General features: G+C 38.5%; 1 protein-coding gene across 4 annotated transcripts; it reads left to right on the plus strand.

Moving 5' to 3' along the window:
- Positions 1 to 8,666: 8,666 nt before the first annotated feature.
- Positions 8,667 to 18,935, plus strand: LOC131223137 (protein WVD2-like 5). 4 transcript variants are annotated; one of them, XM_058218447.1, is made up of 9 exons: positions 8,668 to 8,953; positions 11,439 to 11,726; positions 11,815 to 12,153; positions 12,295 to 12,356; positions 12,604 to 12,681; positions 12,793 to 12,892; positions 12,987 to 13,058; positions 13,174 to 13,284; positions 18,247 to 18,935. In XM_058218447.1, the coding sequence occupies exons 2-9, from the start codon at positions 11,493 to 11,495 to the stop codon at positions 18,658 to 18,660; spliced, it is 1,410 nt and encodes a 469-aa protein (XP_058074430.1). In that variant the 5' UTR covers positions 8,668 to 8,953; positions 11,439 to 11,492; the 3' UTR covers positions 18,661 to 18,935. The 4 variants fall into 4 exon arrangements, with proteins under 4 accessions (XP_058074433.1, XP_058074430.1, XP_058074432.1 ...); XM_058218449.1 differs by having other exon boundaries at positions 11,863 to 12,153; XM_058218448.1 differs by having other exon boundaries at positions 11,487 to 11,726.
- Positions 18,936 to 20,026: the final 1,091 nt, after the last annotated feature.

Here is a 20,026-nt window from a genome sequence, read left to right on the forward strand (position 1 = left end):
AATGAAATACGAAAGGAGATTACTCTACCACTAAGTATTGAAAGTGATCCATCAATGCTTAGTGAAGCTCTCTCATCTCCTAATGCACAGTTTTAGAGGGAAGCCATAGACGATGAAATGGATTCTATAGTCTCAAATAACACTTGGTGTTTGACCGATCTTCCACCAGGTTCAAAGCCTATAGGAAGTAAGTGAATTTTTAAAAGAAAGTTCAATCCTGATGAAACCATAAATTAGTTTAAAGCTCGATTGGTAGCCAAAGGATTTAAACAAAAGAAATGATCGATTTTTTCGATACATATGCTCTTGTTGCTCGAATATCTACTATTACGACTTTAATTGCTCTTGCAGCAATACACCACCTAGTAATCCATCAAATGGATGTCAAAACGGCATTCTTAAATGGTGATCTAGATGAGGAAGTCTATATGGAACAACCTGAAGGGTTTGTTTAACCCGGGCAAGAGAAGAAAATGTGTAAACTGGTCAAATCTCCCTATGGGCTCAAGCAAGCTCTTAAACAATGGCATGAGAAGTTTGATCAAGTAGTACAATCTAATGGTTTTAGAGTAAACCAAGCAGATAAGTGCATATATATTAAAGGTCAAATCATTATCTGCCTATACGTAGATGATATGCTAATATTTGGACCAAATGAGGACTATGTGAAAGAAATTAAAAAGTTTCTAAGTAACAACTTCGACATGAAGGATATGGGCAAAGCCGATGTAATATTAGGCATTAAGATTTTAATATTTATAATCTTAATGATGAAATAACCTTAACACAATCTCATTACCTAGAGAAAGTGTTAAAGAAGTTTAATCATTATGATAGTAAATCGGTTTCAGCCCCATTTGATCCAAGTATTAAATTGGTTAAAAATACTGGTAGATGTAAAGCACAACAAGAATATGTGAGTGCTATTGGGAGTTTAATGTATGCAATGAATTGCACTAGACCCGATATAGCATTCACAGTAGGAATGCTAAGCAGGTATACCAGTAATCCAGGACAAGTACACTGGAATGCGATTTCGAGAGTTTTAAAGTATCTAAGAGGAACTATAGACTATGGACTGCATTATAAATTATATCCCGTTATACTTGAAGGCTACAATGATGCAAGCTGGAATGCAGATAGCATAGAATCTAAATCTACAAGTGGCTGAATATTCACTCTTGGAGGAGGGGTAATATCATGGGTATCTAAGAAATAAATGTGCATATCTCACTCTATAATGGAAAGTGAGTTTATTGCACTTGGTGCTGCTTGTAAAGAAGGTGAATGACTAAGATACCTACTGTTGGAAATCCCGTATTTGTCAAAACCTACTCCTGCCATTTCTATCTTTTGTGATAGTCAGGCTACTCTTTGTCATGCAATGAGTAAGACTTATAATGGTAAGTCTAGAAATGTAGGTCTAAGGCATAACTTTGTTAAAGGATTGCTCAGAAATGAAGTAATCACAGTGGAATATGTTAAATCCATCCTGAACTTAGCAGATCCCTTAACAAAAGCTTTATCAAGAGATCAAATAAGAAGAACCACTAAAGGAATGTGACTAAGATCCATAAAGATGTAACTTTCACTCTTGATGGCAACCCTACTTATGTTTTGAAATATAGGCTAGGTTTAAAGGGACAAACAAGTCAAGTATGTGACTGAAATATACACTAGAAAAAGAAATTTTGAGCCTCATTCCTAAAAAGTCCAGTGTTTGATTTCTGTATTTCATTAGAGGCTGAGTACTAATTCTTAATAGATTTATAAGCAGACTTTGCTGAGATGAAGTAAAATCATCTTTGATAGATCTACTTATATGAGTAGAGAAGTGAGGCCGCTTTCGAAGAGATTGGGATCGTATCTAGAATACTCATGAAATAAGGATACGCACAAGGCCAGAAATGTGCGAACTTTTAAGATCTCCAGTTATATATGAATAGATGTGTGTTATGTGTCCGGTGAGTCATATAAGGTCCTTAGTTCAAGACTAATGGGTCACTAAATACCTGACATAACTTTGATATGTATACACTAAAGTAAATGTTCAAATCCAAAAGATACATTTACTTATGCACCTATTTATACTGATATGACATTCGTTCAAGAATGATTTTATTTTTGAAATTGTGGGGGATTGTTGTGTTTTTAAGAATTAAAAAAAAATTTAAAAATAAAAGTTATTTTTAGAAAGTAAATAAATATATTAATTATTTAAACTTTCCATAAATAGTGTGTATAGCCAGTCGGTAAGAGAAGGGGTTTTTGCTTATGCAACCAGGGTTCAAATCTCCTCGAGGATGGTGCGAAGCACCGTCCACGTACGCTCGCGTGTGGCGTGAGCTGTAGGGCTGCTTGGGCGCTTTATTAGGCGCACTTAGCACTTCGCATCGTCGCAATGAGCAAAAAGATAGTCTTTTTGGCACATGGTTCAAACTTTTTTGGCCATGGTAGAATTGGAATTGAACGAGAGTTTATCCTGATGATTTTATGACCTTTGTTAATTAAGAGTAATTGTGACATGATTGTACATGTGGCACTTATGCCATGTGTCGCTTATGTGGATTCATTTTTTCCTGTTGGATAACTACTCCAGTCTGAATGGGTACAAAAATAACTGCCATATAACATAAAATCATGTCCTTTCATGGAAAGGCAATTATTTGCTGTGAATGGGTATGAATTTCTTGAAGAGGCTCTTTAGCACCTCTTCAGGAAGAAATCCATAACCTTCCAGTTGATATAACTCCTGGATACTATAATCCAGAAATAGAGACTCTTAATTCTTAACATTATATCATCTTCTGTGCAATTACTTTCGATCTAATCTCTTACTGAGTTTTTTCTGAACGTCTTAAGGCATATCGGTGTCAAAACTAGAGATCTGTTCAACACTTAAATGTGCAAATTTTCGTGTTGAAAATTAGATTGAGAGTTCATTGTATCCTGAAGACAATTTGCAGATTTCCTTCGTTTGCACTTGCTGGAATTTCCAAAAAAAATGGCAGCAAATTTGTCTTGAGAAATTGACCATTCAAGTCGAGCCTTAAACCCGATAGATCTGATCGTTTTCTTCTATCCTCCGTTGTGTAATGGTTTTCTAACATATAATGATAGGGTGTTCAATCACCACTGTTTCCTATGGTTTGATCTACCTGATTATTGGATCTACTTTGATTTTGGTATAATGCTCTAAAATGATGTGGAAATACAAATAAACAGTGTGGATACGGGATACATAGATCAAGGTAGGACCCAACAGTAAGGGCCACTTCATCTTGGGTGAAACTAGGGTCCCACCCAATCTGCTCCCAATATAAGTGGTCAATCTAACAATTAAATTTGGGCATTTTCAACGGCATCAACCGCTTACTCAATAGTAAGATCTTTGGAGGGAGATGCCTCATAAAGGTTCTCAAATTGAATATTTAAATTCATTGATTATAGAAAAGTTATAATGACCTTTTATTCTTAAAGAAAAAGACCTAAATTATCAAAGAGGTGAAATAATTTAATCCATAGCTTTTATTTGTTATCTTTTCATTGTACAAGCCGACACTTGTCATAAAAATGGTTTGGATCGTTAGAAGATATGTGGATTGCCTGGAAAGGGATCTATGGGTCCACCTTATGGGAAGCTTCCCATGTGGTCGAGCTCTTTGGGCCCCACTGTAATGTGTGATGGACATCCATCCCATCAATTATATGCATCCTTCTATAGAGGGCAAAGGGCTTAAAAATCAGGTCTATTATGACTTAGGTGGGCCACATTACAGACAATAGTTGGGAGTGGATATCCACCCATTAAAACCTTCTTGATCATTTATAGGAAAAAATGAGATATTTTTCAAACATCCAACCCATTCATTGTGTGTGCCCCACTTGGATGAGGGGTCACACCAAATTTCATTTGTATCGAAAACTCAAGTGGACCCCAACAAATGCTTTTAGATGTTCTAGGCATGATTTCACATGGTGTGGTCCACCTGAGTTACTAATAGAGATGATTTTTGGCATATCCCATAATCTAGGAGGGACCCACCAAATGCGCAGTTTGGATGTCTGATGCACATCACGATGGAGCCCACACATATGGAACCATTTTACATGCATGTGTTTGATACCAAGTATGTCATGCCCCAAATTTAGAATCTGGGCCCTACTACTTCCCAAGTAAGTCCCGACCTCGGGTTGCGGTAGCTTCCTTGTCATTTACTGGATTAGCGAACGGATTGACAAACTTTTCAAAGACCAAATCCGATTCATGGCTGAGGGATATTTTCCTTTTTGGAATGGCTAAATTATTTAGGCGAGCTATAACTACTGAAACTAAAATTCTAAATGAATTATTATCACATACCATATCAATGAGTACATCTAAGAGGCAAACCCTTTCCTTCCAAGCAAATGTCGTCTTACATAACTACATACAATATCCCACATCATATACATGCAATAGTACAATTAAAGTTGTCCATCATTTTCATTGATCATTTTAGGGTTTGAGTTACCATAAAATAAGGCAAATCCTAAGGGCCCATTTGGGAGCGTGGATTCGGAACCCCCCTGATTCAGAACCCCCTGGATTTGAAAGCCTTCCACTATGTTTGGCACCCTGGATTAAGAATCAACTTTAATCCAAATGTAGTTGTCCATGGTATATTTACAGGCGTTTGAATTTAATTACTAAATCAACTTTAATATCTCTAATTAGTGAACGTATGTAATGCTTGACACAATGGTTGTAATAAGACTGTTGAAATATATACTTTGCTCGAAAATGATGAAATTCCAAGTCTTGGATGGGCCACAAGCACGAGATCATGTCCGAGTGACTAACCAATGATTCTTAACCGTTGATTTAAATGGACAATGTTGATCATCATATTAAAGTACTTATAGTGATGCAATTTATAATCTAGTTGTTTTGGGATATCATTAGTGGGGCATGTGTCCAATAGTTTAATAGTCTAGTGACACACATATTACACATGCAAATCTTGGAAGGATTTTAGATGTAATCCAAGATCTCACCATGGATTTGAAACCCCAATTAGTTTATGGTGCCAAACAACCACGAGATTAGAAATCCCCTCAAATCCCCCCAAATCCTTAGTGCCAAATGACCCTTAAGGTTAGTGCACCACAAAGTAGGGATTAAATGCCCACAATTAAAAACTTTTTGGAAGCAATAGAAGTTTTGATTGAGCTAATATTTGTGTTTTCCCTTCATCCAGGTCGATGTGACCTTATGAATTGGTTGGATGACAAATAAGCACCATGTTGGGCCCTAGAAAAGGTTTCAAACATAGGCATCATTTCACCATTGCTTCCTACAGTGTGGTCCACTTGAGAGGGTTTTATCTATTTTTAGGCTCATGTCCTAAGGGCTCATTTGAGAGCTTGTATTTGGAATGCATTGGAATCTAAAATCATAAATCAAGGTGATCATTTCAAATAAGTAGTTACAAAATGTACTTAGAAGGGATGGTTTGCATATTGTCTTGGTGTGGGCTCTGTGGAGCCTACCATGATGTATATATGTTTTATCCAAGTTTTCCATCCATTTTGATAAATAATTTGAGGATATCAGCTTTAAAATGAGGCAAATCCAAGGTTGAAATGGACCACCTGGGGATTAAATGCCCACCATTAAAAAAATTCTTGGGAGCATGGAAGTTTTGATCAAGCCAGTATCTGAATGTTTCCTTCATCCAGGGCTATGTGACTATGATCAAGTTGGTTGACAAATAAGCATCATGGTAGGCTTTGGAAAGGTTTCAATAGTAGGCACCATTATTACCAATGCTTCTTACATTGTGGTCCACTTAAGACTTGTATCTTACCTTCCTTATAAGCTCATTTAGGAGCTTGTATTTGGAATGCATTGGAACTTAAATAATTAGTCAAGGTGATTTCAAATCCTTACTTGCAAAATGCACTTGAATCCAAAATAAGCCTGCATTAAAATTCTGTAATATTAATATATTTATAAAATTTTAAAATTGATTACTAAATCAGCTTTAATATCTTGAATTAGTGTACATTTGACAGAATAATTTTAATAGACCTGTTGAAATATATACATTGGTAAGCCTTCGGTAGGCCATAAGCATAAGGATCACAGATGCATGACTTGAGGACATTTTGTAACCATTAATTTATATGGTCAGAACATTCTATTAATGTGATTTTAGTGACACAACAAAAAATTAGATCATCTTGTGGTATCATTAGCATGGCACAATGAATTAGTAGCCTACCAACTCCTTTGTTACACAAGTGACTATCTTACCTTTAAAAAAGAGGATTAAAAAAAAAAAAAAAAACATTTCATTGACAATTTAGGTTTTGTATTTCGTTTATGTGAAGCTTTATATCTCATTCAGCTCTTACTCCAACTTGCGACTCTCCTATCTTTAAAACACATAAAACTTTGTGTCTTATTAACCTCTTATTTCATTTATTCTAAAATTCATACTATCAAATGACTTTTGAATTTCAAATGCATTCAAATGCATTCAAGTTGTTGCTGCCAAATAACCTCAAAATGATACATTGAAATGAATGGATGGCACAGATAAAACAAATACAAACAGTGGTTCCCACGAGCCCCTGCCAAGACCGACACATTCTGCCTCCCGTTGTAAAATGAGGCTAATGTCAGGTATTGCATCGCAATGCATTTGAGCATGCCTCGTGATCCTACTATTATTGGATGGGTGGAAGCTATTCACCAGTAAATGCTATTCAATTGTCTAAGTCCATTATATCATATCATATGTATGCCATCCAACCCTAGCATCAAGTGACTCCCACCATGATAATTTGATGCCCAAATAATTAGATCTATAAAATCACTACGTAGGACACACCATATGAAACAGTAGCCGTTCACCCAAAACTCCCAAATGCACTTGATGGTTGGATCATCCTTATTTTTTGAACCTCTCACTTTCTCGGTGGCAATCCTTTCTAAGAGGTAGGATCTCGTGCACAAACGACTGTTGCTTCAACAGCAAAGTTGTAGAATAAGCTTTTCCGTTTGCTAAAAATCCTGACTAGACATTGTATTCCCTAGACGTGTTTGATACTAGTTATTCACCTGCCTATCTACCTATGGCCTCGGTTGGGCCCTCAGAATCATGCGTATTTCAACTGAATCCCTTTGTGTGCATGGAGATGTCTAAAAGATTAGGCATGGCCAATCACATGAAAGTCTTTAAATTCACGTGGTAGCTCACATGATAGTTTCCTTAATAATAATGATGGTTGTTTCATTAGGCAGTTAGCATACAGAAAACCAATTGTGTAACAGGGCTAACCACTTTTTATTCATGGCATGAAAACTTTGAAGGTCCCACCATGATAAATGTGTTTTATGCATGTTATACATCTAAGACATTTTTTACACATGAACTCACACTACCGTGGGATTTCACCGTAATAGGTACACGAACTCATTTTAAGACATGAGATCAAAATTAAGCACATTCAAAGTCTTATCTAAACCACAACACATGGAACAGTGGGAGGGTACCATTAAAAACTTTGTGAGGCCACTATTGTTTTAATCCAGATCATCTACTTGCCACAAATAAGAAACTCTTCTTGTCGTATTGTGATTGGTCCATATCATCACTCACGTTTGTTAGCAGTGCTACATTAAAAGCAATGTTTGACGATATAACCCAATCAAATTGCATTAAACAAAAGTTTATTGTTTGTGGCCAGCAGAGGATCCTGATTCCTTAAGTTTTAAATAAAGTTGATGTTTGTGATTTTCCCTCATTTAGGTTTGTGTGACCTCGTGATCATCCTGGGCCACATAAATTTTGAACTAAGATGATATTTTGTATTTTCCCTTCATTTATTTTTTTTAACCTTATCAATAAGTTGGATGACAAATAAACATCATTGAGTTTAAAAGATTTCAATAGCGGACGTCATCTTCCCACTATCTTTTGTCAGGTGGCAGGCTTAAACTTTGAATACGCTTCCTCATGCCTATAATGTGTTGAAAAAAAATAAAATAATGGATGAAACATAGACAGCTTGGTAGGCTCCATAGAGTATTCACACAACTAAAGAGTACAGTGAGGAATGTGGCTTCGGTGGATCCTTAGTTGTAGGGTCCACCATGATTTATTTTTATTATATCCCCACCATTCATTCATCCATGGGGGAGCACACTGATGCATGAGTTCATTTTAGGGCATGAGTTCAAAATCTCAAGTAGCCCAGACCACACAGGAAGGAAGGGTGATTGAACGTCCGTAATTAAAAACGAATGCTTATTTTCAATCCAACCTGTTGACAAGGTCACATAGACTCAGACGAAGGGACTACACAAATATCAGCTTGATCCAAGACTTTTGTGGCCGGCGAGAAAATTTTAATGGTCAGTTCCCACTCTCCACTCTGTGGTGTGGTCCACTTGATATTTGGATCTGCTGCACTTTTGGGTTCGTGCTCTAAATGATCTGGAAAACGGATGGACGGTGTGGATATAAGAAAAGTACATCAAGGTGGGCCCCACAGTCAGGGACCCGGCGTCCGGAATGAGCGTCTCACTGCACAATTCGCGTCCGAGAAATATAACCTACGGTGGACCCCACCCCCAACCCTCGGGTATCGAGATTTTACTCTCTTATTTAACCGTCTAACCGTATCCCCCTCTCTCAGAGGTTCTGCCATCCGTACGCTCATGGCGTCCGAGATCCGACGCTCCGATCTCCCAAACCATCTCTTTCTTCTTCATTCTACTTCTCCTTAACATCTTGTCATTTTCTCAAATCTCTTCATTTTCTCGGTTCTCGATCGCTCCAAATCCATTTCGTCTCCGTCCGTTTGAGATTTCAAATGCGATTCTTCTCCGAGCAGTAAAAAGATCGATTCGACTCGAGACTGATTTCCTCTTTCTTTGGAGATCCAAACGCCTGAAAATAATGTAAGTTATTCTCATTCTCCAGATTCAAATGTGATCTTTCTTCTACAAAGCAATATTCATCTTCTGTTTCGATTGTGTATTTAGGAAACCTAATGCCGCGTTTGGATGTCCGCCTAAATCCCGATTTGGGTCGATCCGGCATCTTATTATTATTATTCAAATTCGAAGCTGGAGAGGGGCTGTTTGGGTGGCGAATGCTTTTCAAATTTGGAACTGAAAAAAGGTTCCTTTTCGCCCCAATCGACCAGCACGCCGTTTCAACTAGGACTTGTGATGCCACTCGTGATTTGGGCAGAAAGTGACTGTTGTGCTTGAGCGTCCAACACCCCTTGCATGTCTTCCTAGAATGGTGTATTTGATGTTTCCCTCTTTCTAGCTGATTTCAGGGAATTCTGTCATTTTCTAAAAATTTAAGATTCAAGCACCGAATCAGTTCTGATTCGATCAGTTAATACATTGTGGATTTTGGAAATTCAAATCTCTGACTGCTGGAGTGATGTTTTCCGTCTTTAAAGTAGTTAAAGGGGATTTATTTGGGAAGATTTTGATGTTTTCAAGCTGAAGGATTGAGTTAAGATTCAAGAGTTGTATCTCTCTCCCTCTCTCATATTATATTATTAGTTTTCAAGTTGAAGCGGTTGGAGATTATTCAATCTAATATTATTCTGGGGGAATGGGAAAAAAGGGAAGATTTTGATGGTTTCAAGACTGAAGGAGAGTTTAGATTCAAGAGTAGTATTCTTTTTTCCCCCCTTATAAGTTTACTAGTTGAAGTGGTTGGAGATTATTCAATCCTAATATTATTCTGGCGGATTGGAAAAGAAAAAGAAGAAAGAAAAGAAGAAAAAAAAAAAGGAAGGAAAACTGATATGTTGCCCATCTGGGTTTCATTTTTCCACCCCACCCTAAATGCTTGATCTTAAATTGAAAACAATGTCACCCCGATTGGTCAGACTTGAAAAAATGTTAGCTTTGGGGGTACTTCCAAGTACTACCTAAAACTGATAAATGTGAGAGAAATCTTTCCCTTCCCATTGTAGCTTTTGGAAATTTGAAATTTCCATTCCCTTTCATTTTACTCTGTTCTCGATAGAATGATGCCTATAGGAGCAGATGGTATTATATAACTGCATTGGTTCACCTACTGAAGTGACGACGGTTCTGCATTTACTCTCTTTCTAATAGATAACCTCTGGCTATCATCAACACAAATGATATTGTCGAGATGGGTGAACCCAGTTATGGTTTGGCTTTATCTCCACGAAATGTAGAGACAATTGTACCTGGATGTTGCTGGGGGATGCATGTAATATGTATTAGGATTGGAGATGGACCAACCTAATAAAAAGCAATACCAATCAGATGGTCTTAGGGGTCATTTGGATCCTGTTAAATCCTTAGTTGTAAAGGATTTACAGGTAAACACTTGACACACAAGTGATATTGTTGAGACGTATGAACCCAGTCATGGTATGGCTCTATCTCTACCATATGTAGAGACAATTGAACCTGGATGATGCTGGGGGATGCATGTAATGTGTATGAGGATTGGAGATGGAAACAACCATTAGCAGGCCCCACCATTGGTGGTCCATTTTTTAGTTTTTTAAAAACACCAATCAGATGGTCTTAGGGGTCATTTGGATCGTATAAAATCCTTAGTTGTAAAGGTTTACAGGTAAACACTTTACACACAGGTGTTTGGATATCATAATTTCCTTTAAAGTGTTTACAAGTTCTAAACACTGTACTAGTAAATTTGCCCTTTTTTTCTAGGCCAAAAGCTATGTTTCGGATTACAACTAAAGACTTTATAATTGAAAATACATCATACATAGTAGCTGTAGAATATGATGGCTGATGGCACTTATGTTGTGTGGGGCACATCACTATCCAAACTGTCCATCATGTGCATCCCTTGATGCTTTCCTATGGCCTCGGAAAAGCAGCTGGATTGATCATCAGATGGGCCACACGAGTGGGAACATTTGGGATGGGACACACACCATTAAAAACCTTCCATATTGTGTTCAGGACCACCGTGATGGATGTAGGCCATCCAATCCGACCAGCATGTGGATTATTTGATGCTTTTTCCTAGGGGCCCAAAAAAATAAAGCCATTTTGTATGCGATTTGCATATTTTGGAGGGATTTATTACCCCAACATCTGTGTGGTGTGAATTCCTACTTTATACATTGTAAACACCGTACATTTACTTATAAATGTGTTATACCAGTACCACTTAAAAGCCAAACATAATGCCATGTTGTTGTTTACACCTGAAAACTATTTTTAGGTGTAAAATATTTACAACTGAAAAACTTTATAGGCATCCAAAAAACCTAGGCTAAATCACACCGACCATCTATCCAGTGGGCCCTTTCCAATTTATTTATTGTTTCCTTCTTCCTTTTGATTTCATGAGGAAGATTCTTAGAAATAGTGGCTGATAATTTGCAACTGGGTGTCTGTTATTTTGTAGAGATTTGATTGAAATAAAGAGAACTGCCTCTGGTCTGTCCTTTTTCAGTGTGCAATGGATGCCGATGGTCTTGTAAATGAGAGCGATGATGCAAATGGTGTTCTTGAGAAGCTTCCTTTGCCTAGCAGGGAAGGTTTGGATTTGGATGAAGTAAATGGGACTCTTGGTAATAGTATAGAGGTAGTGCAAACTAACATAAGTTTGGAAAGCACACCTGCTCAATCTTCTCTGGGAGAAATTGAAGTCAAACCAATTGTCTGCAAGGAAAGTTTTCGACGCGCTTCTAAGGTGCGCTGTTTCTAAGTTTGTTTGGTTGCATACATTAGCTGAAGCCCTTTGATTTTAATTGTACATCAGCGATCTTTCCTTTTAATAGGAATCTATAGTGAAAGACTCTGATGGTGCAAACCGTTCCAAACCCCAGAAGGGTGAAGGGAAGATCAGAAACTCATATACCACTAGCGAGAAGCCTTTGAGCACCGGACATGCTGGAGCAACTTCGGTGAAAAAGGACAAAGATGGGAAACAAGTGGGGGCAACTTCTTCTGTTTCAAATGGTTCCCTCACTGTGACTTCCCGTTCTAAGCAGCCTTTTGCCCTTGCAAGCAACAGGGGTTCAATTAATGCAAAGCCGGCTTTTGAGGGAAATGAAAGTGTTGATTCGGGCAGCCCTACAAGATCAATGTCAGCAGCAAGTACTTCTCTGCATTTCAAGGTAGAATTTCTGGAATCTTTGATTTCTCATTCCGATGAAGGAGTGCGATGTGGAATATAGGTTGTCTTTGCCGTTTCTAGTATTTGAAATATCATCGTCTCTGGTAGTAACCATTTCATTATTCATATTTACTCTGAACAGCCATCTGAAAGGTCTGGATCAGCAACTTCCACCACCAAAGCCTTGCAGCCTGATGGCCTGAAGTATGTATTGTCTGCAGTCTTGGTTTAAGCTCTTGCATCCGTTCATTCCTAGCCCCACAGACCTTTATTTTATTTATAGATGTTTTTGTATGCATTTTAAACCATCGGATTCATTGTCAATTTTGTGAAAGAAAGGATGTAGGATAGCTTGTAATGTTTTTTGGATTAAATTCCATCAAACCTGGATGTAATTCGGTGGATTGCATGCACTTCTCTTCCTACCTGAGAAACCACCATCTTGCTACAGGGAAGAGTTAAATGAACTGAAGCCTCTGAACCAGCGACCACATGGTAAAGGCGAAGAACATTCTCGTTCAACTTCTTCGTATCCTCTATGGCTATGCACTATCATATGAGTTGTCGGTTTCTGTGACATCTATACCATCCAGTTATCGACGATGATTGGATGCTTTGCTTATCCTTAAGTATTTTGTAGAAGTCCCACTGCAGCAGGTTCGAAACCCCGAAGAGCGGGAATGATGCCTACCTACAACTTTAGTTTTAAATGTGACGAGAGAGCTGAGAAAAGGAAAGAGGTTTGTCCAATTCATACTCCCAAGACATATGGTTGTTGCGGACAGCATCTGTGCTTAATCCACTGAAGCTAGTTTCTGTTTATTTGTCAACCAGTTCTTCACTAAGCTTGAGGAAAAGACTCATGCGAAGGAAGTGGAGAAGACTACCTTGCAGGCCAAATCTAAGGTAAGGTGATACAATTATATTCTAACTTTATGGGTGGAATGTCAACGTTTGCTGACTTTGATTTGTCTAAGGGAGTCTAGTCCTTTCTTTATGGTTATGTTTTGTCCTTGAATAGGAAACTCAAGAAGCAGAGATTAAGATGCTCAGGAAGAGCTTGACTTTTAAAGCAACCCCCATGCCCAGTTTCTATCAAGAGCCTGCACCTCCCAAGGTGGAGTTGAAGAAGGTATTATCATTAATGTACATAATTCACTTTATTGATATTGACAAGTTATGTTATTCACCGGAGTTTGTTTCTCACCTTTTTATTATAATTATGCTTACTCATTTGTATTACATCCACATATTCAGCTTAGCCTTTCTCCCAACAATTTGGGGCTGGCTTAAATGGTAGATTGGCAAAACTTCTACAATTAGCTGCCAACCGGACATCAGCCTTCTTCTTTAACTGGGGTTCGTGGAACTGGCCGTGGCAGAGCTGCAAAACCTCACATTTACACCATTCACATGCCAATACTCATTTATTTTATTTTCTTCATTTGCATTACATATTAAATTATATATGAAACGTCTTTTACTGCTTTCAAGATCATGCAATATGCAATAAATTTTACACACACGTGCCAATGTTTTAAATATCGACGATAACACACACACACACACACACACACACACACGTGCCAATGTTTTAAATATCGACGATATCGGCCGATATATCCCACGATATATCTTGTGCCAATGCTTTCTGCAAAGACACTGTTGCTCACTTCGATCGATTGACCTCATTACATCGTTGCAAAACTTTTGGTTAGGATTTCCTTCTCTGCCACGAAAAGAACTTTACAATTACCGTTCCCAAAAGAATGAATGAATGAAAAAATGAAATAAACTTGACAAGTCTGGTGAATAACGAATATGCTTTTGTTTCTTCTAATCAAAAGACCTCAGTTGCCATGGATGATTTATTCTTTCTTTTCTTTTTTTTTTTATCCACCCCCCCTCCTTTTGCTTGATTTCACTAAAGCTGTGCCTAGAACTTTCTGGTCTAGCATGCCATACTAGGGACTAACAAAATTCAATTGACTTCTTAATTGTTTCTGCAAACCATTTAAAAAACTGGCAGAACAGCTTGTAAATTCTGTCAGATTGGACCCTGTTCAGCTCCCAAGTGATTCATGAGTTGAACCTGAAAGTCAGACTTCACAAACACGGCTGTGATTTGATTGTGATACTTATGTTTTTTGTTTTTGTAAAAAGGCATCTCTGACTTGGCCAAGTCGTCACCTGACCTCAGTTTGCGGGGTCAACTTGCTACCCTATGAGTTGTGAGCCGATCCAAAGTCAAAGTTTTATAATTGGGATCGACTGCAAAATTTTCTATTGTTTGGATGGCATAAAGAAGTCAACTATGTTTGTTTATTGCTAGGATCAAAATATGACTTGACCTGGTTGTCTGTGATGCCATGTCGAAGTTGGTCATGTCTTGTATACTGGAAAGTATCAGTGGCAACCAATCTATCAAACAACCAAATGTAATAATATTGGTCGTCTTCCCTTGACTTTGTTGATACTTATGCATCTGAAAGCTGTTGCAGCCCTAGAATCATGCATTCAAGGAGCCAGTGACGGCAACTAGGAAGACCAGAAGAAGCAAGTGAGATAAGAATCAGAATTAGCACATCATAGATGAAAATTTATTGCAATAAGATTATTGATTTATTTTTTGTGGAAGACAGCATATGCTGTTATAGCAATGTGTTAACTGTTATTTGATGCAGCAAGAAAGAAGGATTGAGATTCAGTTGAAAAGAATAAGCTCATACCACGTATATGTATATAATTATTAATAGTTAAGGTTCCGGTAGTTTCCAAATTCCTATTTTCTATTTCTGTTACGTGAGCCTGCTTAGTTCAAAGGTTAGAGCATCGCATTTGTAATGCAATGGCCATCCTTTTCTCTCTCTGTTCGATTTTTTCCACAATTGATAATGACTCGTTGAGATCAAGGAATATCGAAAAGATTCCCTTTTTTCTTTTACAGATGTCGGGTCACCTATCTATTATGTCATGGGAACTTCCAACTATGAATAAAAAACTGATTGGAGCAATGAAATCTCGACAGAACAAATCAAGGAAAGGATCCTTAACTTCCTGTACATACAAAATAATCCAGATGTTGATACAATTCATCATTTTTCTTTGTAGTGCTTCAAAAGAGATCAATCTTCGTTTATCGTTTAGTTCAGTCTGACTATACACTTATTCTGTAAAATGAAATTTCAATAAAATAAATAAATATACATACATACATACATACATATATATGTATGTATGTGTGTATGTATTTGATGTATAAGCAAACATACCAATCATCATCATCATCAAATAAGCTTTCTCCTAACTAATTGGGGTCGGCTGCACGAATCCTTTTCCACCATTCCATTCTATCGAGGGCCATAACTTCCATAAGACCATAGGTATCAAGTCTTTTCTTACTACCTCCACCCATGGCCTTTTGGGCCTTCCCCTTTGCTCTTTTAGGGTGTCTTCAACTGGCACCAACTCACTCTTAACCTGCGCAGTTCTTGGTCTCCATTGCACATGACCTATGCTACCATCATCATCATCATCTAAGCTTTATCCCAACTAATTGGGGTTGGCTACATGCATCCTTTTCTGCCATTCCACTATCATCATGACGTATGCTACAATCTTGAAAATTCTCAAAAGGAACTACGGATGCAAATTACAGCAACCTTCTAATTGGTTTCATTAGAAAGGAGAGAAAGCATCCTTCATTGGAATGTAGGGGGATTATGGGACAATCTCAATGACACACCACAGACTTCGTGATGAATTTGAAGACATCAAAGAAGAAGCTTTCATTCAATTCAATTGTATAAGCTTGAGGTATGGATATTGCCCCATGGGCCTTTATAATATTCCCATACAACCAAGAATCTTTTAGAAAGAAATCTGTAAATAAAGTCAATGCTTGTTTCTTATTGATCAGCATAATGCTTCCTAAGACTGACTCGTATTTGGATTGCAACAAAATATAAGAAATAAGCAAAGGAAATAAGTTGTAGAATTCAAGATATGATAAATTTATCTAATATACACCAACCACATGGACAATTCTTAGGCTTGTTTTTACAAAGCCCTGGTTCTCTAGCAGTCTGTGCATAAAGCCTTAAAATGGTGTTTGGTTGGACGTGTGGTACCCAAAATCTAGCCAATTGTCCATAAGGGCAATCCAGTTTGGTTGTGGTTCTTGTCCAAAATAACCATCTGGACCTTTTCTTTGATCTAGATGGTTGATTGGGTCAATTTGAGCCCCTTATGTGATTCAAATCTTCAATTTGGATGGCTGGATGATCCAGACATTCAACCAGATGGTTGGATAGGCCTTATATTTAGTTTAGACCCTTGCATGATTTAGTCAGGGCCTGATCTGACATTAGAGGGACCTGACCTCACAATCCTTCAGGTTTGGGCCTCGATCGAATGATTGGGTGGCCTGGATGCATCAAATTACCTCTAAATTTTAGAAAACTTGTCACGACTTTTAAGCCAGTGTTGGTTCATTGCCATGATCTGCCTTTTTATTGTGTCTTTTTCTGCTTTGGCAGCAGTTGGCTCCATAATCCTATTCGCCGGATAAACATTTATCATATGGATGGCATTGTAGTCACGTCATTACCTTTTACGTACTTGTGTTATTTCAATCTTTGAGTAGTCTTTCCTTCTTGGATGATAGAGATGTTTGCTTTGGATTCTCGTTTGTGGTTTGTGGTTCTCTTTGTGCCCATGATTCACTTAATCTTCAGCATCGTCTTCCACTTCCTCTTGGATGCTAAAGTTGCTTTCTTTTGATTCTCATTTGCAACTTGTGGTTCTCCTGATTGTCTTGATTCACTTATTTATACGTGTTGTCCTAATCTTCAACACTGCTTCCACTTCTTCTAGGATGGTAGAGATGCTTGCTTTGAATTCTTGTTTGCAGCTTGTGGTTCTTGTTTGTGATTTCTGCATTGAATTCTCATTTGTGGCTTGTAGTTCTCCCAGGGCTCTCAATTCATTCTTTTTTACATACTTAGGCTTTCCCAATTCATTCTTTTTTACATAGGCTCTCCTAATCAATCACTTCTTGGATAGTAGAGATGCTTACTTTGAATTCTCGTTTGCAGCTTGTGGTTCTCCTTATGCTCTTGACTCGTATCATAATTGGGTGCAATATGAGGAAGTGAAGACTTGAGACTCTTGTAGCTTCTTTCCTCAGAATTCATCATTCTGGTTGTTTATCTGTCCTTCGATTGGTTTCTCATGAAGTCATCCGTATCACTGACATATTCCTCCATTGATCTATGAGTGGATCCATTAATAGATACCTGATGATCCACCTGTAGCTTCAATACATAGACAAATCTGTGTGTTCATTTGCTTTAGTTGTGAGTCCCGTGATGCTTTCATTAGGATATTTCTTTAGGGTTGTCATACGGCTATCACATGCTTGGATGCTTTTCTATGGACTTATAAAATTCCTGACAATTGGATGAATGTTGCATGGCTCCATTCTAGCAATGGATATGTGCTTCTGAATTTCTTGTGCTTGTGTGATGGGGGCTCATAGATCTCATCCGGAGTTGTAATCCCCTCTTCTTAGTGCAGTACAAGCTTTTCCATTCATTCTCTAGTGTTATCTTGTGCTCTCATCCATTTCTGTCCTTAATAGTGTAGTACTAGGGGGTGCAAATAGGAGTTAAGGCCTACTTGAGTAGCATCAGCACTTTGTGCGAGTGCCACATGGGCTGGGGTGCTAAGGAGTTAATCAGTCCATGACAGTAATTCATAAAGGACTTCGACTCTATCATAATTTCACTTGGACTCATCACTACAGATGGAGATCATTATGATAACTATTTTAGTTCCATTATCCATTTCTATAAATCAAAATGCATTCTCTTGAGATGTATTCCCACGAAATATATGTAGACTGAAATCTCATGAAATAAATGTGTAGATCGAACCCTCTCCCTCCCTCTGTAAAACATGCACCAAACTCTGAGTCAACCGGGAAGTTTTTTTTACCATTTGGTCAAGCACATTTGCTTTATGCTTTTTAATCGGGAGGCCATATTGTCTGCTTAAACTTCTTTTGAGGTGGTGTTCGAACTCTGTGATGCAGATACCAACAACAAGAGCCAAATCTCCAAAGCTTGGCCGCCAGAAGAGCTTATCATTGCCTGGAGCTGAAGGAAGCAGCAACCCTTCATGTCGGCCAGCCCGGCTGAGCCTTGATGAGAGGGTCTCCAGAACTGGTCCCACCAAAGAATCGTCCCCACATGTGAAGAAGCCTCTCCGGAAGTCCCTTCCCAAACTGCTCTCAGAGAGATCCACATTGGGAAATCCAGGGTCCCGGAAAACAGACCTGCCAAAGAATCCCCTCCACATTGCCTCTGAGGCACCTTCCGCAGCCGAAATGAGCCAAACTGAATCCAAGCAAGATGGGCCTGCAGCGGCTGAAGAGCAAGAGGAGCACACCAACCAGGAGCGTGTTATTGAAGCTATTTCATCTGTGCCTTGCGTGGAAGGGTGCTGAAAGGGTCAGTGGCAGATTCATGGAGCCATCAATGCCCTTTCTTCCTATATATAAAATAAATAATAAAGAAAAAAAGAAGCCAATAAGGCTGTAGATGTTTACTGATAGACGGACGAAGGCATGGGAAGATTTTGTATGATGGGTTGTGATGTTTTCTTGTTCATAGTCTGCCGCAGCATAGCCAGGCCTTTGGTGTGTGACATGTTTGCAATTAGAACTCACGCCTGTATTTGCAGCACTGTATTATTTTGCAATTTTATGTTCTTGTTTCTGTATTCTAGTTCTTAGCTGTTTCTCATGTCTTCTGGAGATTGTTCGAACGTTTTCTTTTCCTTCAACATGGCAAGTTGTGGTGCTAGGACCTCATTTGGGTGCTGCCATGAAATGAATGTAGAAATTTTCTTGGTTAGATGGGTATCAATTAGCTTATTTGATCAAGATGGACCGCAATGAGTCAAAGGACCAAGGTGGCCTCTACACGCTGTCGATTTAAGTGGCTGATGAGATACATCGGCGCAGTTCTAATTAGACAGTTATGGGATTCAAGAAAGAGCATGCCACCCATGGGGCCTGCATGCTGGGATGGTCCTGTGATTGGCATCATCAATTTTGGTGCTGCAACAAATGAGCTGCGGTTGAATAATCAAGGTTCAAGAACGATTCTGACCTTTGCATTTTGGAGTAGAATGCAAGCCATTGGAAATTATCTTCTCCATGTTCTACATTCATCTACAGGTTGATGGTGAATCATCTGATGGCTCTAATTATCAGATCATCTCAGCATGTGGGCCTGATGAGGTTATACATGCTGGTGATCAAGAGCCACCACATGGGCCAAACGAAGTGTTGGTTCCTCCTAATGAAATAGTATGATAAAGGTGAAAACAGACATTGGAAATCTATGATTCTTCACATGGCGATTATCTATCATATAATTGTCCGTTTTCGTGGAAGTCAGGCCCCATGGTTTTGTGATCCAGACCGTGGGTCTGATGTGTCCTGCTGTAGTTGCATACAGCAATGGTCCACATTCAATGTGGTGAAAACGCCAGAAGACTGGACGGCTAGATCCTTTTCAAGTTACGACAATTTTAGGTGACATTCAAGGTGGCACCCATCAGTATTCTTGACCCCACGCCATGGGCCCCACCAATTGAGGACAGGTTTCCTAGGGTTGAGGATCATATAATTTCACACGTGTATAATGTACCGCTTGTGCTGGACCTCCAACTGACCAGCTGGATTCAAATGAGTCTGTGTATGGAATCAAAGCAGATAGCGATGGGCCATGCCGTGGCCAAAAAAATATGACATCGACGGTCCATGTTCAAGGGGTCAATTTTTCTGAATTTAATATGTTTGTACA

Source organism: Magnolia sinica, chromosome 13 (assembly GCF_029962835.1).
Source record: "Magnolia sinica isolate HGM2019 chromosome 13, MsV1, whole genome shotgun sequence".
Classification (NCBI taxonomy): Eukaryota; Viridiplantae; Streptophyta; class Magnoliopsida; order Magnoliales; family Magnoliaceae; genus Magnolia; species Magnolia sinica.